At 42.7% G+C, this 20,429-nt stretch overlaps 1 protein-coding gene across 1 annotated transcript in view; it reads left to right on the forward strand.

Moving 5' to 3' along the window:
* Window positions 1-1,279: 1,279 nt before the first annotated feature.
* ARHGEF12 (Rho guanine nucleotide exchange factor 12) overlaps window positions 1,280-20,429 on the forward strand; it is an 81,280-nt gene continuing 62,130 nt past the window's right edge. The window contains exons 1-7 of the mRNA XM_053451503.1: window positions 1,280-1,435; window positions 14,037-14,135; window positions 14,731-14,780; window positions 15,324-15,381; window positions 15,675-15,826; window positions 16,290-16,367; window positions 16,454-16,573. Of these exons, the coding sequence (XP_053307478.1) occupies window positions 1,360-1,435; window positions 14,037-14,135; window positions 14,731-14,780; window positions 15,324-15,381; window positions 15,675-15,826; window positions 16,290-16,367; window positions 16,454-16,573 (633 nt within the window). The 5' untranslated portion in view covers window positions 1,280-1,359. The remainder of the gene's footprint in view (window positions 1,436-14,036; window positions 14,136-14,730; window positions 14,781-15,323; window positions 15,382-15,674; window positions 15,827-16,289; window positions 16,368-16,453; window positions 16,574-20,429) is intronic.

The raw sequence follows: 20,429 nt of genomic DNA on the forward strand, positions 1-20,429 counted from the left end.
TGGAAACATCCTAGATAACTTATGTGGGACCAGGTACATTCTAAATAACCTTTAAGTGCTTTCATGTGGTTGGCAAAGCTAGATAACATGCTGTTGATTTATCCCTATTCCTAATCTGAAAACCCCGCATCTCCCACTTAGCCATGTATAGTAATTTATCTGGTTTTGGCATCTTCAGCCAGTCCATTGACTGGGGCAAGTAATGCCTGACTTGAAGATACACTATAAGGACAAAAGTAATGGGACACCTCTTAATTATTGAATTCAGGTGTTTCAAAATCTTTGTTCTTTCCTTTGTTGCCATGACTGTAATTTTAATTACAGTAAGAGGAGGAGAATCTCACCACTTTAATTTAACTTCTACGAGTTTATTTTGTGCTTCCATGGCAACTTGAATGGGCGAATGGGATTTCCAAAAATGGACGCATTTCGTACGGAAAGGAGGCGAAAACATACGAACTTCATCGAGAATATTTTTTCCTCTGGTGCCCAAGCCTAGTAGTAAGGTTATTGGGATAGGCCATTGAATTCTCCAGGTCTACCCAGGCTAGTTGTCCCTAGTAGAGTGTAGCAGGGATGTTTGCAATAACACAGCTGTCCTAGCAACAAGTCTAACCGCAATGGGACCCCTAGGACCCCCATTAGAGTTCAGAGACATTGTCTCTGTTTCGAGACTCTATGACCCTCTGTAACATTTAGAAAGTGAATGAAGTTTTTTCGTCATCTATTAAGGTATGACACCTGAATTGGGACAGGGATGGTTCAGCAGTACTTTAGGAAGCAAAGACATCCAATCTGCCGTTATCCACCCTACCACTCATAATTTAAAAGTGGACCATGTCCTTAATTCTGTCCTGCTTTATTTCATGTTTTTATCATATATTTTGCCTCTTTTCTACACACATCTTTTAGTACACCGTTCTTGAGCATCTATCAAACAATTTCAAGATGCCTCAGTAACGCTTTACTTTGGTACTCCGATAAAATAGGAAATGCTGATCAAATCCCAGTTTGAAATTCTGTACAAATTCTGCAAGGACACAAATCTGTACAGCGTATTCACTACCCACGCCGAGTGTGTATGTTTGTATGTATGTATGTATGTATGTATGTATGTATGCCCGACACAGCTAAGGTTCCATTCACAGAGCGCCCGCTGCTTACACACGCAACCAACACAGCCTCAACCCCGCTCTAACTTCCGGAATATACTGATTTCCCATCTCCCATTGCGCGATATCCAGCAGCGCCTGCCCTTCCTGTAGATGACGCGAGTCTAGGTGCGCGTCCCCGGCAGATGAAGCCGTGGTCCACAGATGATGACGCAGTTCTCCCGACGTATTTCGCTGAAGTTGTTGGATGCTGGAGCTTTCTTGGTCTCGTGAAGTGGCATGTTCACCCCGTGTTTCCCCTATGCGATCAGGCCCACCCGCCGGTAAGTAGGCCTCGGGCACTAAGCGGCACTAGTGTGCGATATGTGAAAGCTGACTGTAGCCCCAATGCTCCTCCTTTAACCAGTGGAAGAAAGGCCACACAGCACTGCAGCTTAGGAGTTTGCTGCTAGACCAAAACAAACCGGATAGCGAAGCATTGCCCTTTACGAACACAATGTCTCCATTTCTGCCTTACGTGGGGTATCTTTACCCCTCTAAAACTAAAAGTAAACAAAGTAAACTCTATGCATTTGTGTTTGTGGGTTGCATAAGGAAAAACAAACACAAGCAGGATGTGTTCACTTGAAGTGTTATTGTGAACTAAAGTACTTTATTGTTACTTTCACTAGATTGCAGGGTGCTTGTCTGTTTCTGGGGGCGCTTGTCTGTTTCTGGGGGCACTTGAGGTCACTTTATTTATTTATTATTTATTACAGTGTTTGTGGCTGCCAGTTATGGGCTGTAGAACAACACATTGGTACACAACCAGTAACCATTGCATACTATAGAATCAACATAACTTTTTTGTTATCCTTTAAGAGATGACGTTCTTCAACACAGGTGGACAGGAAGTCAAAACAAAGACCTGTCACTGAAAACTGGGGGCCGTTGGCAGTTATGTTTATGGTGGACTGTGTATGTGTGTGTCATATTGCTAATTTTTCATTCTGTTTTATTATTCTACGTTAGGTTAGGAGTGATGGTGCTGACTAGACAAACAGAAAAAAACTCCTGGTTGTTAAGGATAGATAGAAACATACTATATGTCACACTAAATCACTATTTATTTTGGAATTGCAGCCTAAATAATTAATGACAAGTAATATGATTGCGTCACTTGTGTATAATGTGTAGTTTTAGCTGTACGTTGGGGGCTCCCAATTTGTAACTATTGTATGTTGAGCGAGCTGTTTTAAAGCTAGTCAGCGATCCTGATGCAGGGATATATCATAGCTCTTGCCTAGTGTGAATTTAAGTTGATAGGTCAGTGTAAGCATTATAATAGCTTCTACTTCAAGATAATTATTCAGTCTTTTCAAGCAAAAGTACTTTGTATTGTTTCAATTTGAAGGAGAAACACTTTGCACTTTTTGTGTTTTCTGTAGGTAGCGTATTTGTGTTGTCTGTAGGGTACGTAGCAATGTGTGTACACAGTAGTTTTTTGTTACTTGTAGCAGAAGAGCAGGAAAACGTACATGGATGTCCTTCGTTCCTGTTTTCCTAGTATGATTTAGCTGCTGTAGATCCCGTGTCCGCTACAGTTGGGTATCGCAATTCCTAGTTGGGCTGAGGGGTGGTTACCGCCAGCCTGATCCTATATCAAAATTGCATTACACAAAGCCAGAGTATTGTTGCAAATATGTGACATTTGATGCCGCATGTTTTTTATGTGATTAGGTTACGCTCTGCATCACATGTGACGCAGCCAGTACCGCGTTCTAATATCCAAGAGGCTTTCATGTTGTGAAAACTAGTTTCATATATAGCGGATCATGGGAAGGGGAATACTTGTGCCAAAAAATGAATAAATCATTAAGTTGCTATTTATTTGGCTTATAGCTACACATGTTACATATGCATTTATGACATAGTAGTTTGTTTATACTCTAGTGCTTGGTATTTTGTGGATTTGTGACATTGTGATTGAGTAATTATTTGCAGCAGTCGACATGTTGTGATCTTGTACTCTCTAAGATATTTTGTTGGTTTATATACTTTGCCTCTGTACTAACTGGTACTGCAAAAAATATTCCAATCCCACACAACATGCCTCTGATAAACTTGGAAACTGCACCGTCATTGAGCAAGGCATGTTCCTCTGAGATTAACTATAAGGGTAGGTGGAAAGATCTTGTCAGTGAAGTTATGACATGAGCGGGAAGAATATACATATTCACGGCTGGTCAGATCCCTGCTTCTGATACATACGATTTGCCCCCTAGGTTTGTGTGCCTGTCTTGTGCTTATGGCTGTCACAACATATAAGTGAAAATTCTTCCACTACGAAGATTAGTATCAGGAGCTAACTCTTGTATTTGTCTTGTTTGTGCAGTTACTGTGTGCTTGTAAATCTACTTCCAGAGGAACAGATAGGATTTGGGTTGGTACAGCCTACGATGCTCTTTGTGTATTGCTCCATTGGTTTACGGTCGCAGCAATGCCTCATATATCTGTTAAGTCACACACTGGGCGGCAGCTTGTGGAACAGTGTACATCTTTTTTTTTTATTCATTTGTTTTTACTTTTTTTGCGGCATTCTGAATGGAGGAGTGGGCCAAAATTCCTCCGCAGTGCAGCGACATATTGATTGTTAAAACTGGAATAACCTAGTTTTATAATAATCCACGGCACAGTGCTTTATAATCATCCAGGTGAATAAATGTAATAGTACCCAATATTGTATTATTAAGGAATAAACCTTACCAACCCCTATGGCATAACGCCTGCTTGAGGATGGTTTACAGTGAGACTAAAATGTGTCGCAAATAGGGCGTTTAAGTAGATTCTAATATTTGTCCTGAGTTTAGAAATACCCGATGTTTTTCTTTTTTTGCTTTATTTGTGCAAATTATAGTACAGTAGGTACAAGTAGCATATTGCTATTTCAAAACTGACCATTTTGACCATTCTCCTATTTGGGACATCTTTGAAGCTGTCAGTTCAATCTACCCCATCAAACCATATGTGTCTGAAAACTAGACACCCCAGGGTATTTCAGTACTAGTATTTTAACTCTTCCAATGCACTAATGCTACTACTATCCTTTGTCAAACTTTGTAGTAGTAATTTTTCGCCCCACACATACTCGGTTCCGGTATGAATTCACTCCTGGTATATTTCACTGTCAAACAACACCCCAATACGTGTTCAGCAACATCTCCTGAGCATAGTGATAGGTTTGTCACATTGTTTGCTGGCTTAAAGGCCACATTTGGGAGGTGTGCATTTTTCAATTTGAATTTTGATCTGATTATCCTGGGCCCATGTCCTATTTGGGACATCCTTTAAAGCTGACTAATTCAGTTTACCACATGAAACCATATATTTTTCAAATAGTAATATTTTAACACTTTCAATGCCAGGATTTTTGGGAAGATACAGTGCCTATTTTAGGACTTGTTCACAAAAGTAAACTTTTTTTATTTTATTTATATATTTTCTTGGAACTAGATGGTTCCCTTTATGATGGGTTAAAAGCACACTTTTCTGACCTGACAGGGTGGCAGAGGGAGCAATCAGGAAATAATTTAAAGCAACTACGACTGGTAACCATCCTGGCATAGCTGCAGCTTCTGTTGCCCGCTCAGTGAGGTTATGACTGCAAGTAGTAATGAGGACTTCAGGCGAACCTTGATGGAAGTTTCTGCAGTAGTTCATTTTTCTGTGTGACTTTTAGTCCATCCCTATGGCTTTTAGAACATCAGTTCTTACCGTAGGGACCAAAAAAGATGTGTGGCCCAAATTGTGGGCAGCTGATTCAGGTCCAAGAATCGGGTCTGTGGCATTCCTTTTTTTTTTTTTTTTTTAAATTTCAGGAGACAAATTCTGGCTGCTTCAACAAAAACAGCCACCTTAATTTAAATTTAGTTCCTTTCGTCCATTGAAGGAAAGTCAGAGACTACAAGTACAAACCTTTTTCCCTGCAAGGGACGTTTATTAGGAACTCAGCCAGAGGACTTTAGCCAACCTTTTTCAAAATTCTGACACCAGGTCTCCTGTAGGAAAACTACTTCTTTATCACAGATCGACCTGGGAAAACATCACTAATGAGTTCTGCGTCTTGTTCGTCACATTCAACCAGATGCCTTGCAGACAATTTGTGGTGTCTTTGCTTACAGCTCATTCATCCAGACTTGAACTATTGTGGGACGTTAGTAAAGTTTTGGAAGCAAAGAAGATTCTGGTTCCAGTCCCAACAGCAGAGGATATGTTTTTTTCCCTGCCATCCCAGGTGACACTAAGGATAGGCTCCTCCTCCGTACCTGATAGGGGACTCGTCTACCTTTTATTATTTTCTAGGCTCTAGGTTGAGCCGTTTCCCCGGGCTAAGCCCCCGTTCCTGGGGGATACCTTGCACCTCAGCCTGATGGCTGGTGCTGAGTTGCCCAGCGCTTGTCCTGGTTGCGGCAGTGTTTGCGGAGGCGCCGTCGTCCTGGTAGTGATCGCGGCCGTGGCGGCGTCCCGGCGGTGATCGTGGCAGCCGTCCTGACGGTTAGCGGCAGCTCCACCGGCCGTGTTTCCGGAGATGCAAGCGGGTTGCCGGCACCTCCTATAGCCGGGGACGCCTGCCGGTCTGATTATTCAGCGGCTAGATGCCGCTGTTGCGGCTTACTGGCTTCGGCCAATATGGCGTCTGCTGTCTTCCAGTTCGGGCTTCTGCACTTCTGGTTCTGCGTTCCAAGCCTCGTTTTGGTCAGAATTTGAAAATTTGGCGCCAAACTCTCTGCTGTTGCAGATTCCAGCCTAATTTCAGCTCATTTTCACTGTATATATAGAAGGTAAGTGATTGGGATGCTGTGTGTGTTCCTGCTGTTCTCTTTTGGTCAGGTGCTGTTGCATCTTTCATCATGTCGGCCCCTGATAATTCTGAGCCGCCCTCTGTTGAGGACAAGCCTAAGAAAGCTGTTATGAAGTCTAAACATGCCCAATGCCCCGGGTGTCACAAGGCTTTGCAGGATTCAAGGAAGAAACTCTGCTCCGCTTGCCTGAGATCTGTAGCGGATTCTGAGCCGTCTGGGGGTAGGGAATTCTTGCTCTGGCTTTAAGAAGAGATGCAGTCTACCTTCTCTGCCTTCTGTCAGACGGTTCCTGTTCCTGCCTATCATCACCTTCCCACAGTACAAGACCCTGCTCTCCTGGGGCATTAGCCTTTGTTCTCAGACTCTGAGTTTGATTATCCTGAGGTAGAGGAAGGTTCCTCAGAGGAAGGAGAGATCCGGGAGGAAAGTTCTTTTTTGTTCCCGGCGGAGGAAATTGAGACTTTAATTTCTGCTGTGAGGTCAGCTATGCATTGGAGGAGGCCTCCACCCAGAAAAATGACTCTTTCTTTGCTGCCAGCTTCTCCGAGCGGTCTGCCTCGTTTCCTGTTCATCCTGTGCTTTCTGACATTATCAAGCAGGAATGGAACCACCCAGAAAGGAGGGTTAACAGCTCCAGACGGGTTAAACGCATGTTTCCCTTTAATGAGAACTTTGCTGATTTTGCGCTACCCCGCTGGTGGATACTGCTGTTATGAAGGTCTCCAGGAAGACTACTCTGCCGCTTGAGGATGGCTCTCATTTTTCTGACCATATGGAAAAGAAAGCCGAAGCTGCAGTTAAGAAATCTTTTGAGGCTTCAGCTGCGACCTTTAAACCTGGAATTGCTTCTGCCTCAGTTTCCAGAGCTGTCAAGATTTGGCTCTCCCAGATCGAGGAGGATATTGCTGCCAAAACCTCCTGGGAGACTATCCTCAAGAATGTTGCTGCCGTGGATTTTCTCTGTGATGCCTCAATTGAAAACATCAGAATGACGGCCAGAGCTTCGGCGCTTTCGGTGGCAGCTAGAAGAGCCTTGTGGCTTAAGGCCTGGGTGGCGGATAATGCCTCTAAAAACAGGCTTCTTAATATCCCTTTTAAGGGCAAGACTTTATTTGGGGAAGAGCTGGAGTCCCTTTTGGAGAAGACCACAAGGGACAAGCATTGGATGCCTCAACGAAAGCCTCCTTCGAAAAGACGGCAGTCCTTTCGGCCTTTTTTCCGGGGACAATCTAGAGGCCATAGTTCTAGATTTCACCCCTCGTCTAGAGAACAAAACTTTCGAGGCAGATTCCCTCGTGGAAGGGGGAGATTTGACAGGATCGCCTTCCCCAAAGCATTTCAAGACCCCAAGAACGCTGCATGACGTCTCATCCATTCCGGTGGGAGGAAGGCTCCGTTTTTTCACCGACAGTTGGTTCTCACTCACCCGAGACCCCTGGGTGAGAGCCATTGTATCGCACCGCTATCAACTTCAATTCCGGACCAGACCTTCAGACCGTTTTTTGATCTCCCACCTTCCTCCAGACCAGGCAAGGCGGTCGGTCCTGTTATCCACCATTCAGCAGTTGTCAGGCCTCAGAGTCCTGGTTCCTGTCCCCTGGCCAAAATTGGGCCAAGGGGTTTATTCTACGGTTTTTCTGGTCCCCAAGAGATTGGGTGGTCTTCGCTTAATCATAGACTTGCGTTTTTTGAACAGTGACCTCCAGTTCATCAGGTTCAAGATGGAAACCGTAAGATCCACCCTCGACACCTTATGCCTCAACGACTTCAGGGCTTCTTTAGACCTAAAGGATGCAGATTTCCACGTTCCCATCCGTCCGTCTCATCAACGTTTCCTGAGAGTGGCGATTCCTCGGGGTTCAACTGCCCAGCATTTCCAGTTTCAAGCCCTTCCATTCGGATTGTTGGCTGCACCAAGAGTCTTCACAAAACTTTTGCCAGTCGTGGCGGCCCTTTTCCGTGTCCAGGGAATCTCAGTCATTCCTTATCTGGACGATTGGCTTCTCCATGCCCGGTCGGCGCAGATTCTTCGGGTTCATCTTTCTACGGTGGTCAACACATTACAAGATCTCGGCTGGATTCTGAACTGGGACAAATCCTGCACCATTCCTTCTCAACATCTAGTGTTCCTGGGTCTTCGTCTGGATTCCTGCTCCGGGAAAGCTTTCCTTCCGACTGCCAGAATAGAGGGGATTCGATTCCTAGTACGCAGAATTCGCTCTGCGCACCGCAGCTCCTTACGGTTATGTATGTCCCTGCTGGGCAAGAGGGTCTCCGCAACTTATGCAGTGCCCTGGGCTCTGGCCCACATGAGAATACTTCAGGGATTTGTCCTCAACCATCTGGAAGACAACCCATTGTCTCTGGACAGGCGTGTCTGTCTTCCTCCGCAGGTCAGAGCTTCCCTCTCCTGGTGGCTCCAACAGAAGTCCTTGCCGCAGGGAAAAGATGGTCTCTTGTCCCCAAGGTACTTCTCACCACCGACGCCAGCATCAAGGGATGGGGAGCTACGTATCAAGAACTGTTTGTGCAGGGTCTCTGGTCTCCAGCTACAAAACTTCTTCCCTCGAACTGTCTGGAGTTACTTGCAGTAGAAAGAGCTCTGCATCACTGGGAGCATCTGCTCGCCAGCAAGGACATTTTGCTTCGTTCCGACAATCAAGCAGTGGTAGCCTATGTCAACAGACAAGGGGGCACAAGAAGTCCTCGGCTTCTCCGTATATCGCTCAGGATTTCCTTTTGGGCAGAGTCCCATCACATGACTCTGTCCGCCATTCACCTCAGAGGAACTTTGAATTCTCAAGCAGATTTCCTGAGCAGAACTCCTGTGCTAAGCGGCGAGTGGGCTCTCCATCCGATAGCCTTCAATCTAATCGTCCAACGGTGGGGCTTGCCCGAGATCGACCTGATGGCATCCAGAGACAATGCTCAGATTCCGGTCTTCTTTTCCCTCAGGCCTCAGGATCATCCCTTGGCAATAGATGCCTTCTCACGGGAATGGAATTTCCGTCTCGCATACGTTTTCCCTCCATTTGCCCTAATCTCCAGGGTCCTACAGAAGATCAAGACGGACCACGCCTCCGTGATCCTGATAGCACCGGACTGGCCGAAGCGTGTCTGGTATTCCGACTTGATCGCTCTAGGTCTCTCTCCCCCTCTGAAGCTCCCAGCTTGGAAAGACCTTCTACATCAAGGTCCGTTCCTACACCCAAACCCTGCCGTGTTCCACCTGACAGCCTGGAGATTGAACGCGGACTGCTGAGAGCGCAAGGTTTTTCTTGTCATGTGGCTGAGACTCTTCTGCAGAGTAGAAAGAAGGTTACCTCTCTGCGATACATTAAGATCTGGAAGAGATTTCGCGGTTGGTGTTGTTCCAAGGGGATTTTGCCAACTTCCTGTTCCTCTGCCTCTGTTCTGGATTTCCTCCAGGAAGGATTCGACTGTGGACTTCAGCCTTCTACGATCCAGGTGCAGATTTCTGCCATCAGTGCTCTCCTCGGGTTCGAGCTTATATCTCTGCCTGTGATCAGACGTTTTGCCAAGGCCATCGTCAGGATACGTCCTCGTTCGGTCACCAGGATGGTTCCGTGGGACCTGAATCTCATCCTTCGAAGACTCACATTGCCTCCTTTTGAGCCTCTTCAGTCGGTTTCTCTGTATCTATTATCGCTGAAGCCGACCTTAGTAGCGATTACTTCCGATCGTCGGATTTGTGAACTCCAGGCTTTGTCTATGAAGGAACCGTTTCTCCGTTTTTTTCCCGGATTAGGTGGTTCTCTCTCTGCCGCCAGAGTTCGCACCCAAGGTTCAGTCGGCTTTCCACAAGAACCAGGAGATCGTATTGCCTACCTTTTTCCTGCTCCTGGCTCGGCTGAAGAAGAAGTTCTTCACACTCTGGATCTGAGGAGATGCCTCACCATCTATTTGGAACGGACTCTACCCCTGCGTAAGTCCTCTCGTTTGTTCGTGGCCTCTTCAGGGCCCAACAGGGGTGTCAGCATCTCCAAGTCTTCCATCGCTAAGTGGATTGTTGCAACCATCGACTTGGCATATTCTGCAGCCGGCCAACCTGCTCCTGTGGGGATCCGTGCCCACTCTACTAGGGCAGTCTCCACTTCCTGGGCTGAAAGATGTTGTCTTTCGCCCGACCAGATCTGCAAGGCGACTGCTTAGCGGACTCTCCACGCTTTTGTGCAGCATTACCGTCTCGACCAGATGACTCAGGAGGACTCTCTTTTAGGTCGGAAGGTCCTTGAGGCTGTTTTGTCTCCTTAGTTTGCCCACCCTTCTTCTTTGGTAAATCTATCCTTAGTGTCACCTGGGATGGCAGGGAAACAGGAAGTTCTACTTACCGAGAGCTTCTTTTCCCTGCCAATCCCTGGTGACGCGTTTTTGTTCCCTCCCTTCTTTTCAATGTATTTTGTTGCATCAGATTGCTTTACCTGTGTGGTCTTTGGTATTCACTGGTGTTAGTAGGAGGGGAGGGCCCTTTTAAAGTTTTTGAGTCCTGCCCTATCAGGTACGGAGGAGGAGTCTATCCTTAGTGTCACCAGGGATTGGCAGGGAAAAGAAGCTCTCGGTAAGTAGAACTTCCTGTTTCTGTTTTTTTTGTTGTTTTTATTTTTACATTTCCTACTCCAACCTTTTCAAGAACCTTTGGTCCCAACATAGAATTCCAAATGTATTTTTATCTGTGATAAAATTAAGTGGAAACCTCAGGATCTGCCCTAGAGACCTCATTTCTGGGTACTATGGACACCATTTGACAACATGCTTTTCTTCCAATGGGGATGTTTCATATGTCATACAAAAAAGTGAGATGAACTTTCTTGTGCCATTACAGAGGGAAATACCCATCAACGTATCAGTCTGATCCTGCAGTCCAGAACCAAAAGGCGAAGAACATAGACGCTCCTAGAGCAGTGAATGTTAAAGGACAGGAAACCATTTACTTAAAAGGCCCTGGAGTTTCTTCTCTCTGATTTTGTTAGGGATTCTCTCCAGCTACTATTACGGTGCATATAATGGTTTTAAGTTTTTCATTGGAATTTCCATTTGACCACCATAACCCTGGGTACAGATATTTATTGTAGTTGGTTTTGACACAGAGTGAAGTCTTCTTGGGACTTGTCTATTGCCCTTAGACACCTCACTTTGTCTCCTTAGAGCCTTTCACCTCAGCTTCTCTTTGCTACCTTGCCTTGAAGACTGTGTTTTGGTGGCAGTCAGGTCTGTGGAAGAGTCAGCGAATTACTTTATCTTCATGCGCTCCTAATCTGTAGACGAATGTGTGGAGCAATTCAGTGTTCCTGACTACATGTACAATAACACGTGTTCTCAACCAAAAGGACGACAACATAGGCTGTGAGAACATCAAAACCACTTAACCACCAACGAGATGAAAGGAAAGATACGTAATTACATTGATTACTGCAGTTTGCAGACTGTCAGTTCTGCAGAAGAGTCAGCAAATTACAAGCTTTAGCTTCATGTGCCTGTTTGGATGACAATGTAGTGCACTCCTTGGACATGAGGAGATGGCTGTATACTGCACCATTTTGCAAATATGATAATTTGTTTGCAGGAGCCAGAAGGGGTCTGAAAGTGTTCCATCCGTCCATGTATTATTTAGACGATTCTGAGATTATAGTTCTCTCAGAACCCATTCCATGGCTACTTCCTGTGCTGAATTGGTGGTGTACCCTGATCGAGAGCTGCAATTTGGCTACCTGTGTCTTGATCTGTCCTCTGCTGAGGACTCCGTGTTCAGCAGAAAAGTTTTATAGTCTGTACTATTTTTATATACTTTTCCCACCCTGATACAGTTTGTATATGTCTTTGCTGGTGCTGCCAGAGATCGAAAGGAAAAACGGAATTCCTTTCCATGTGCATCCTGTTTTTTTACTGCTTGGCATGCGAATGCATAGATGAATTCTACAGAATGTATTTGCTTTATTTTCTTGCCCACAGCTATTTGTCCGCACAGAAATGCCCTCCCGCAAAATACTTGCCTCCGGCCAGCTTCAGCACTGGCTTATGCAAGATTCCAGAGAAGACCTCTTCTGAAAACTAGCGCAAAACCAGAAGGGGCGCTTTTCTTCCCTTCTTTTAGGTCAAAATGATTATTACAAAATACTTATTAATTTATATTTGGTTTGTAATGCACTTAACTGTCCCTTCAGGTCTCTTTTCATGTTGTACGTAGGTGTAGAGGAGGGTTCATCAGTCTCTTTTGTAAACTAACGGAAGACTTTACTCTTGCATCCATTCAAACAATCACCACCATTTAGAACTGCAGAGTTTAGGACTTTATCGCTTACATCACCAGTCCAAGTCCATCATTATGGAGGAATACTAAACTGCTGCAGATGCATCACACAGCTCTAAAAGGTGTCATTTGTTTTCTGGATGAGAAATTACTCATTGGCAGTGTTTATTTTTTATAATAAGCAAGCCTGGGGGCAGATGTGCGTAACTGGGGAACAGGTTGGAAAATACAAGAAATAAAAACAAAAAAAATATTGTTTCGATATATATTTCGAAATATTTGCTCGATTATAAGACGACCCTGATTATAAGACGACCCCCCCAAAATCTGAATATTAACTTAGGAAAAAAAGAAAAAGCCTGAATATAAGACGACCCCAAAGGAAAAAAGTTTTACCAGTAAATGTTAATTCATGTAAACTATTTTTTTTAATAAAAGCTATGATTGAGAAAAATATTTTTTTTGTTTTTATTTCTTGTATTTTCCAACCTGTTCCCCAGTTACGCACATCTGCCCCCAGGCTTGCCACTCCAATATGGCACTGTGGCCCATGAAATGCCTTTTAACCCTCTATATGCCACTGTGCCCCATGGTATGCCTTTTGACCCCCTATGTGCCACTCTGCCTCCAGAAATGCCTTATACCCCTATATCCCATTCTGGCATTTAGGGGGTTAAATTGCATATTATGGGGCAGAGTGGCATAAAGGGAGGTATAAGGCATTTCAGGAGGCAGAGTGGCATTAAGGGAGTTAAAAGGCATTGTATAGAGCACTCTGCCTCCAGAAATGCCTTATACCCCTATATGCCACTCTGGCATTTAGGGGGTTAAAAGGCATATTATGGGGCAGAGTGCCATATAGGCAGAGTGCTCTATTAAATGCCCCCTTAACGCCACTCCAGAAATGCCCTATGCCCCCATTTAACACACACACACACCCTATACCCCCATTTAACTAACACACACACACACACACTCTCTCTCTCACTCACTCACTCTCTCTCACTCTCACTCTCTCTCTCACCGGTGCTTCCAGCCAGGGCAGCGGGTTGACGTTGCGTTCCGCTGCAGCCGGAAGGAGGTGGAGTTGGCAGCGGGGGTTTGTATGCGTCCGTCGCGTATACTTTCCCCGGCTGTCAGAGATCAGAGCTCCCCGGAGCTCTGATCTCTGACAGTCGGGGAAGGTCTACGCGACGGACGCAGACAACCCCCGCTGCTAGCCACACCTCCTTCCGGCTGCAGCGGACGTTGTCTACGCGGATCGCGTAGACGTCAACCCGCTGCCCCGGCAACACAGCAGGAAGCACCGGTAAGTGTGTGTATGATGGGGGGGGGGGGGGTGAGACAGGAGGATCCAGGTCCCCTGCAGCGGTGCGGGGGATCTGGATCTTAGTCTCCTAATCAGACCTCTATTTGAGGTCTGATTAGAAGACGACCCCGATTAGAAGACGAGGGGTATTTTTCAGAGCATTTGCTCTGAAAAAAACCTCGTCTTATAATCGAGCAAATACGGTATATTTGCTAGCCAATACGTTGTAACAGAAAACTACTTACCATATGAAATGACACAAAACGACAGTGTCTACAGTGGATGAGAGCTATTTGACCCATCTAGTCTGCCAGGTCCACAAAGTCTTGAGCAGCTCACAATCACTTTAATCTCTGTGACACAGCTTGGTAAAGTCCTTAAGCTGTAAACTGTATTTACCACGCTAATTTTGGCTTTGACATGTACTAAAAAGCACATTTTGTTTCTGCTTTTTATAAATGTACCAGTTCAGTGTAGTGATTCTTTTTCACCCTCTTTTCTCCAAGGTTTAGTTCAGCGCTGCGTGATAATCCAAAGAGATGAGAATGGGTTTGGCTTGACAGTAAGCGGAGACAACCCTGTCTTTGTTCAGTCTGTCAAGGAAGGTAAGTCATAAGTGGCAGCAATTTGTTTCCAATAAGAGAAAACTATATATTTTAAGCAACTATTTACAAGATCAAATGGTATCCTTTATATCATTTTATTGAGCTTGGTTCTTAAGCTTGATGTTAAGATCCAGCAAATAACGTTAAAATATCACTTTGGACAATGCTGATTAGGTCGCTGCAGCTAGGTGGACACGTTATTTACTATATGCGGTTATTGTTGCCTCAGCGTCTGACTCTTAAATCTCATGTAAATGTCTCTGGTGGAGCATTTGTAAAGTTTATGTAAATAAGGGAATTATGCATCAACTCATTTTAAAATTTCTCAATACTGAAGGTCGATTGAAATCAAAATAAGGGGCCTTAGTACATGTCCTTTCTAACAATGGGGAATCATAAAGGAAATGGGAGGTCTAATAAGGCTGCTGTAATTGTGAACCACCCCTGTTTAGAGATCCGTATTCTTGTCCTACAAAGCTAGCACTTGACACTGAGAAACTAAAAGGACTAATACATGAAATTGTAGCTCTCGGTTGATTTATTTAGTAGTTTGAGAGTGTAATTTAATTTCACTGGCCGATGTTTGTGTTTTTAGATGGAGCTGCCATGCGTGCTGGAGTTCAGACAGGAGATCGGATAATCAAGGTTAAAATATTAATCAACCCTCTGAGTGTCAGAGACACGTTTTTCCCTGTGAAAGACCTGGGCTAATTTTGTTGTTTTGCGTTTATGTGACAGCCTTTTAACAACAGAAATCTCTGTATGTTTATATATATATAATGTGTGTGTGTGTGTACCTGATATGTAAGGTCAAGTTAAGCCATTTATAGATACCTAGTTAATGCCATGCATCATGCAACATACAATTGTAGTAAAAATGCCCCCCATAAACTCCAAGCCAAATAGTAAAAATCAATAAAAGTAAATAATTTTGTTAAGTGTTCACCTCTATTTTATATTCTGGCTGAGTGTGATTGTGTTTGTAGTCAGAAGATGATTAATCCTTTTTTTTATTGATTCATGAAATTATATTTATATAAATGTTTATCCTTTTGTGTTTTTAAGGGGGAGGGTTTTTATCGTTTTATTTCCCATGGTTTATTGGCCACCATATGGATGTACTTAAAATATGCACATATATAAATTTTCTTTATTTATTTATTTTTTAACGTTTCAAATTTCTTTTAGGTTAATGGGACACTTGTCACACACTCTAATCATCTAGAAGTGGTCAAGCTCATAAAGTGTAAGTGCATTTAACCCCAGCTTGTGCAAAAAAGGGGGCCCTAACAGTCATTTAAGAATTATGTATATTTCAGAGTAACAACACTTGTAGGTACAGTAGTTCTTACTGTGGTGTTGATTGGCTTAGGTCTGTTGTAAGACCGTTTTTGAAATATTAAAAGAAAACTACATATTTTTTAAGTAAAAAGAAAATCACAGTGACTTTCATCTTGGATGAAAGGAAGTATTTTAAAAAAAAAAGCAAATTTTTTTGGATGTGTGTGTAGACCATGTGTATTCTCTTGTCACCCGCAGCTGGCTCCTATGTAGCCCTTACAGTTCAAGGTCGTCCCCCAGGATCTCCTCAGATCCCACTTTCTGATTCTGAGGTGGATCACATCATGCCCCCCCACTCCCCTGGGACTACAGGGCATTTTGACAGAATAACCAGCCCTGTTCTTGTAGGGGTAAGTGTCCAGGGTGAATTTGTAGAAAATTTGTAGTGAACTTTTTTTTTTATGCACTTTGTAATTTGTTTAGATTCCATTTATTCAGTTTTTTGTTCTCTGTGTTCTGTTGGGCTTCGTTTCCTACAAACTGCAAACAAAATTACACCATTTTGCTTTTGCATGATTTCTTGACTTTTGATGATTTTGTTTATTTATTACAACAATGTCTGCTTTACGATCGTAGGGTTTTTTAGTGCTTTATGCACGGGTACCAGACGCTACAAGTTGTTTATAAAGCTAAATCTGTGTTACTATGCAATTCTGGGATTTATCTGGCGTTACGTTAGGTAGAATTATGTTACTTGCTATCTTGATACATTATTTGTAAGCTTAATATATACATGATTGGTTTGTTGACCGGCTCATTTGATTGTTACACTATTTAGACTGCGGTTTGAATTGTGTTTTATATACATATTAGGAGGAGAACAACATTGTACACAGCCAGAAGATGGACATACTGAAGAAGATGCTTCAAAAGGAACAAGAACAGCTTCAAGTATGTATGCTTGTGTAACTATGAAAGGCGTTGCAGTCTTCTTTTATGTTCTCCTATCCTAGTTCTACTTTTATCTTTTATTTTAGGCCTCTCAAGAAGAGTACAACAATTCACCATCTAAGAGACTGTCCAAGGAGATTCAAGACATTAAAAAGCACATTTCCCAGCTACAGGAGCAGCTACTGAAAGCCAGGGGTTCGCTACAGGTATTTATATGGCTTTGGGTATTAATGTAGATGTGTGTGTGTGTGTGCTTATGAAGGGAATCATAATTGAAATAAAGATCAGGCGCTAAAAAATATATATGGTGAATAAATGTTATAACCAGTGCTGCAAACACTTAACCCCTTCGCGACCTTTGCCGGTTCAGGACCGTCATGACAAGAAGGTCACTAAATGACCTTTGACGGTCCTGAACCGTCAAAAAGTTAAATAAGCTTAGAAAGTGATCAAGGATCACTTTCTTCGCTTAAACGGCCTTGCTGCAATGCCTCGATGTCGGGGGCCATGTCTGGCCCCTCCCCGGGGCGTCAACAGCCGCCATACATTGTATGGCGGCGGACGCCCGTTTTAAAAGCGTTTAGGAGGCGATCAACGATCGCCTCCTAAACTTAAATGGTGTCGCTGGAATGCCTCGATCAGGAGGCATCCAGCGACACCAAACACTTACCTTTAGGTGGGCTGTGACCGCTCCGGAGAGCGGTCACAGCCGCAGCTGCCGGTGATCTTCGCCATCAAGTAAGATGGCCGCCGCTCTGTAAAAAAAACAAACAAGAAAAAGTTTGCTAGATGGTCTCCAGACCCTCTAGAGAACTGGCTCCACTTGCTGGTTGAATACAGGTACTGCATTCAACCATGCAAGTCAATGGAGCCCAGCTTTCTAATCACTATGTGATTAGTAAAATATTCAAAAAAAATAAAAAAAAAAATGTGCTAACATTTAAAAATAATTATGCAGTGATGTCACTAGATGAACCATCCAGTACCAGCAAAATGTGTAAAAAAAATATAAAAAAAGTATTAAAAAAATAAAAAAAATAAAGTTTATTATTTTGAGCAAGTGCTAAAATTTCTCAAAAATCTCAAAGAGTTAAAATAAAAGCACTTCAAATACCCAAGGGGTGTCTAATATATATAAAAAATGGCTGATGGGGTAAATTGGAGTGGCCTAGCTCACAGATAGGGCATAGGTACAGACTGACCAAAATGGAGAAAAAAAGCGCACTTCCCAAATGTGGCATTTTAAATCTGAAACAACCCAACAAACCCATGCATGTCGGGTATCACTGCACTCAGGAGATGTTCCTGAACACATATTGGGGGGTTGTTTGACAGTGACATATACCAGAACCTGTATATCTATAACTAAAGTACAATTTGTGTGAAAAAAATTACTATTACAAAGTTTGACAAAGTGTAGTTCTATAATTGGTGCATGGAAAGGGTTAAAATAACAGCATTCGGAATACCCTGGGGTGTCTAGTTTTCCAAAATATATGGTTTGAATGGGTTAAATTGAGTTAACCGGCTTCAAAGATATTCCAAAGAGGAGATGGAGGCAGAATGACCAAATGACCACCTGAATTACGCATGCCCCAAAAGTAGCCTTTTACCAGCCAAACAATCTGACAAACCCATGCATGTGGGGTATCGCTGTACTCAGGAGATGTTCCTGAACACACATTGGGGTGTTGTTTGACAGTGACATATACCAGAACCTGTATATCTATAACTAAAGTACAACTTGTGTGGAAAAAAAATAAAAAAAATTACTATTACAAAGTTTGACAAAGTGTAGTTGTATAATTGGTGCATGGAAAGGGTTAAAATAACAGCATTTGGAATACCCTGGGGTGTCTAGTTTTCAAAAATATATGGTTTGAATGGGTTAAATTGAGTTAACCGGCTTCAAAGATGTTCCAAAGAGGAGATGGAGGCAGACTGACCAGATTTGTTAAAAAAGATTTGGAAATCATAAAACGCTGCTTGTACTTATTGCCCTATAACGTACAAAAAACAGCAAAAAAACATAAAAACATTGGGTATCTCTAAACTCAGGACAAGTAGTAGAATCTATTTAGCTAGTTTTTTTACTTGCTTTTATAGGTGAGTAAAATATTTTTCAAATAAAAGTCATAAAATGTGTTTTTTTTTCAATTTTTCACCATGTTTTTTTTATTTTTTTATAGTAAATAAGATGATACGATCAAAATAATGGTATCTGAAGAAAGCCCATCTTGTCCTGAAAAAAACAATATATAACTTATGTGGGTACACTAAATGGGTGAGGAGAAAATTACACCTGAACACAAGCACCACAAAAGTGTCAAAACAGCCTCGGTCCCACAGGGTAGAAAACGAAAAATGAGCCCGGTCCTTAAGGGGTTAAGGTATAACCCCTAAATACCACTCACAATAATAAAATAATATCTTCTTGCGCAACACTGTATTATTTTATTATTATGAAGGGAATCAACAAAGCAAGGAGGAATATTAGGACAAGAGACCATATTCTATAACCAGAGTGATAGGGTAGATATAACCAGAGTGATAAGGTAGATATAACCAGAGTGATAGAGTAGATCAGTATTCCAGTAGGAAATGTAGACGTTACTACAGTGAGGGAATTTAATCTTGCACAGGAAACGTATGTGGATATCATGAATATAAGACAAGACCAAGGAGCAAATAAGGTTTGGGATATTCATAGCCATTTAAAAAATGGGCAAGCTATATTAGCTGAATGTTTTTTATCTGCTGTGCCATGCGCGTGTAGAGCAGGTCTCTGCATTTTGCAGTTATGTCACATGCCAAAAATATACATGAATGTGCAGGTTGTACAAGAGCAGTAAATGGTTTCCACAGCTGGTGAAACTTGTTTTATCAGGTTTTATTGTTTTATTTGCTGTTTTTGTTCCTCACGAAGTCCTTTGCATCAATCAGATTTAGATCTGAATTACAAACCAGTTCTGGTTAGCGCAGCATGAGTGAGGAAAAATGCTTGTTTAAACATTTTTGCAACTGAATTAACTTTTCCACTTAATAAACCAAATTTTCATACTATTTCTCATACTCTATAACGTTCTGTTCACTTGGTGAACTATTAAAGAATTTGTTTGCGGTGGCCTTTGCACTGTTCACACAATGCGCTCCTAATCTGTAGACAAATGTGTGGAGCAATTCAGTGTTCCTGACGACATGTACAATAACGAGTGTTCTCCACCAAAACGACCGCGTCACCACAACATGAGCTGTGAGAACATCAAAACCACTGAACCACCAACGAGATGAAAGGAAGGCTACGTAATGACATTGATTACTGCAGTTTGCAGACTTATACTTGTTGATGGTTATGTGGTATTGCCATTCTCACAGAGTAGGATATGATTTCATTTCATTTGTTGTGCAGTATGTTTTATTGTTTCTTGTACGGTGTTCAGTTGGGTCTAGTGGAGGTAGGATGAACCCCTTTCATGGCCTGAAATGCACATGTACATGTATCGATTTTAGTCGTCTTACAAACTGCACATTAATGAAATGCTTTCAGGGCGAGGGTTCTATGGTTTGATTGCAGCATAGTCTGTGCGTCCATACCATAAAATGTACGGCTGTTTAGTCAGGTCATTGAGTTGCTTACGGCAGTGTTTTTATGACCGTTGTTGCAGATTTCCTTTTAGTCAGCTCGTTGAACTGAACCCATTGTCAACTGGATGTTTTTTATTTGCTTACAGGGTGATCCCTTAGTAAGTCCGTCATTTTACTCGACTAACGTACTGGAATATTGCATTGCAAGCTAACACTGACTTATTTATTTTAAGATGAAACTGCTCTTATTTTGGTAAGGTAAAAGTTTATTAGAGCAGTTGAAATATGTTTCTTGTGTTATTATTGGGTAAACCTGTTAGACCTTTGGGGTTTCTATACATGTCAGTATTGATGAGTACATTTAGATTTTGGAGCACTGATTAAAACATTACAGCATTCTGGTACAATGTGAGAAGAAGGCCCTGCTGTAGAGGGTTAATAATCTGTTATCGTTATTCATTTCAAAGTACTAATTAT

This window comes from Spea bombifrons, chromosome 12, assembly GCF_027358695.1.
Source record: "Spea bombifrons isolate aSpeBom1 chromosome 12, aSpeBom1.2.pri, whole genome shotgun sequence".
NCBI classification, from domain to species: Eukaryota; Metazoa; Chordata; class Amphibia; order Anura; family Pelobatidae; genus Spea; species Spea bombifrons.